We start from the raw sequence: 239 nt of genomic DNA, 5'->3' as shown, positions 1-239 counted from the left end.
GACCCCCTCGCCCCCCTATTTAATTTTATACCTAATTTATTTATACCTCGTCCTGCTCCCCACCCCCAAACCATGGATCCGACCCCCGCAGTGCCCCCTGCCCCCATGGTGGGCTTCCTCTGGATGCTGGTCCTGGGCTTCATCATCGCCTTCGTCCTGGCCTTCTCCGTCGGCGCTAATGATGTGGCCAACTCCTTTGGCACGGCAGTGGGGTCGGGGGTGGCGAACGTCCCGCCAGC

The 239-nt window shown here is 61.1% G+C and overlaps 1 protein-coding gene across 1 annotated transcript in view; it reads left to right on the top strand.

Moving 5' to 3' along the window:
- The first annotated feature begins 72 nt into the window (after nucleotides 1–72).
- Nucleotides 73–239, top strand: part of SLC20A1 (solute carrier family 20 (phosphate transporter), member 1) — an 8,159-nt gene continuing 7,992 nt past the window's right edge. The window contains exon 1 of the mRNA XM_009573001.1: nucleotides 73–228. Coding sequence (XP_009571296.1) covers nucleotides 73–228 — 156 coding nt within the window. The remainder of the gene's footprint in view (nucleotides 229–239) is intronic.

This window comes from Fulmarus glacialis, unplaced genomic scaffold (genome assembly GCF_000690835.1).
Source record: "Fulmarus glacialis isolate BGI_N327 unplaced genomic scaffold, ASM69083v1 scaffold18402, whole genome shotgun sequence".
Lineage (NCBI taxonomy): Eukaryota > Metazoa > Chordata > Aves > Procellariiformes > Procellariidae > Fulmarus > Fulmarus glacialis.
This window is presented reverse-complemented; position numbering and strand designations above follow the sequence as displayed.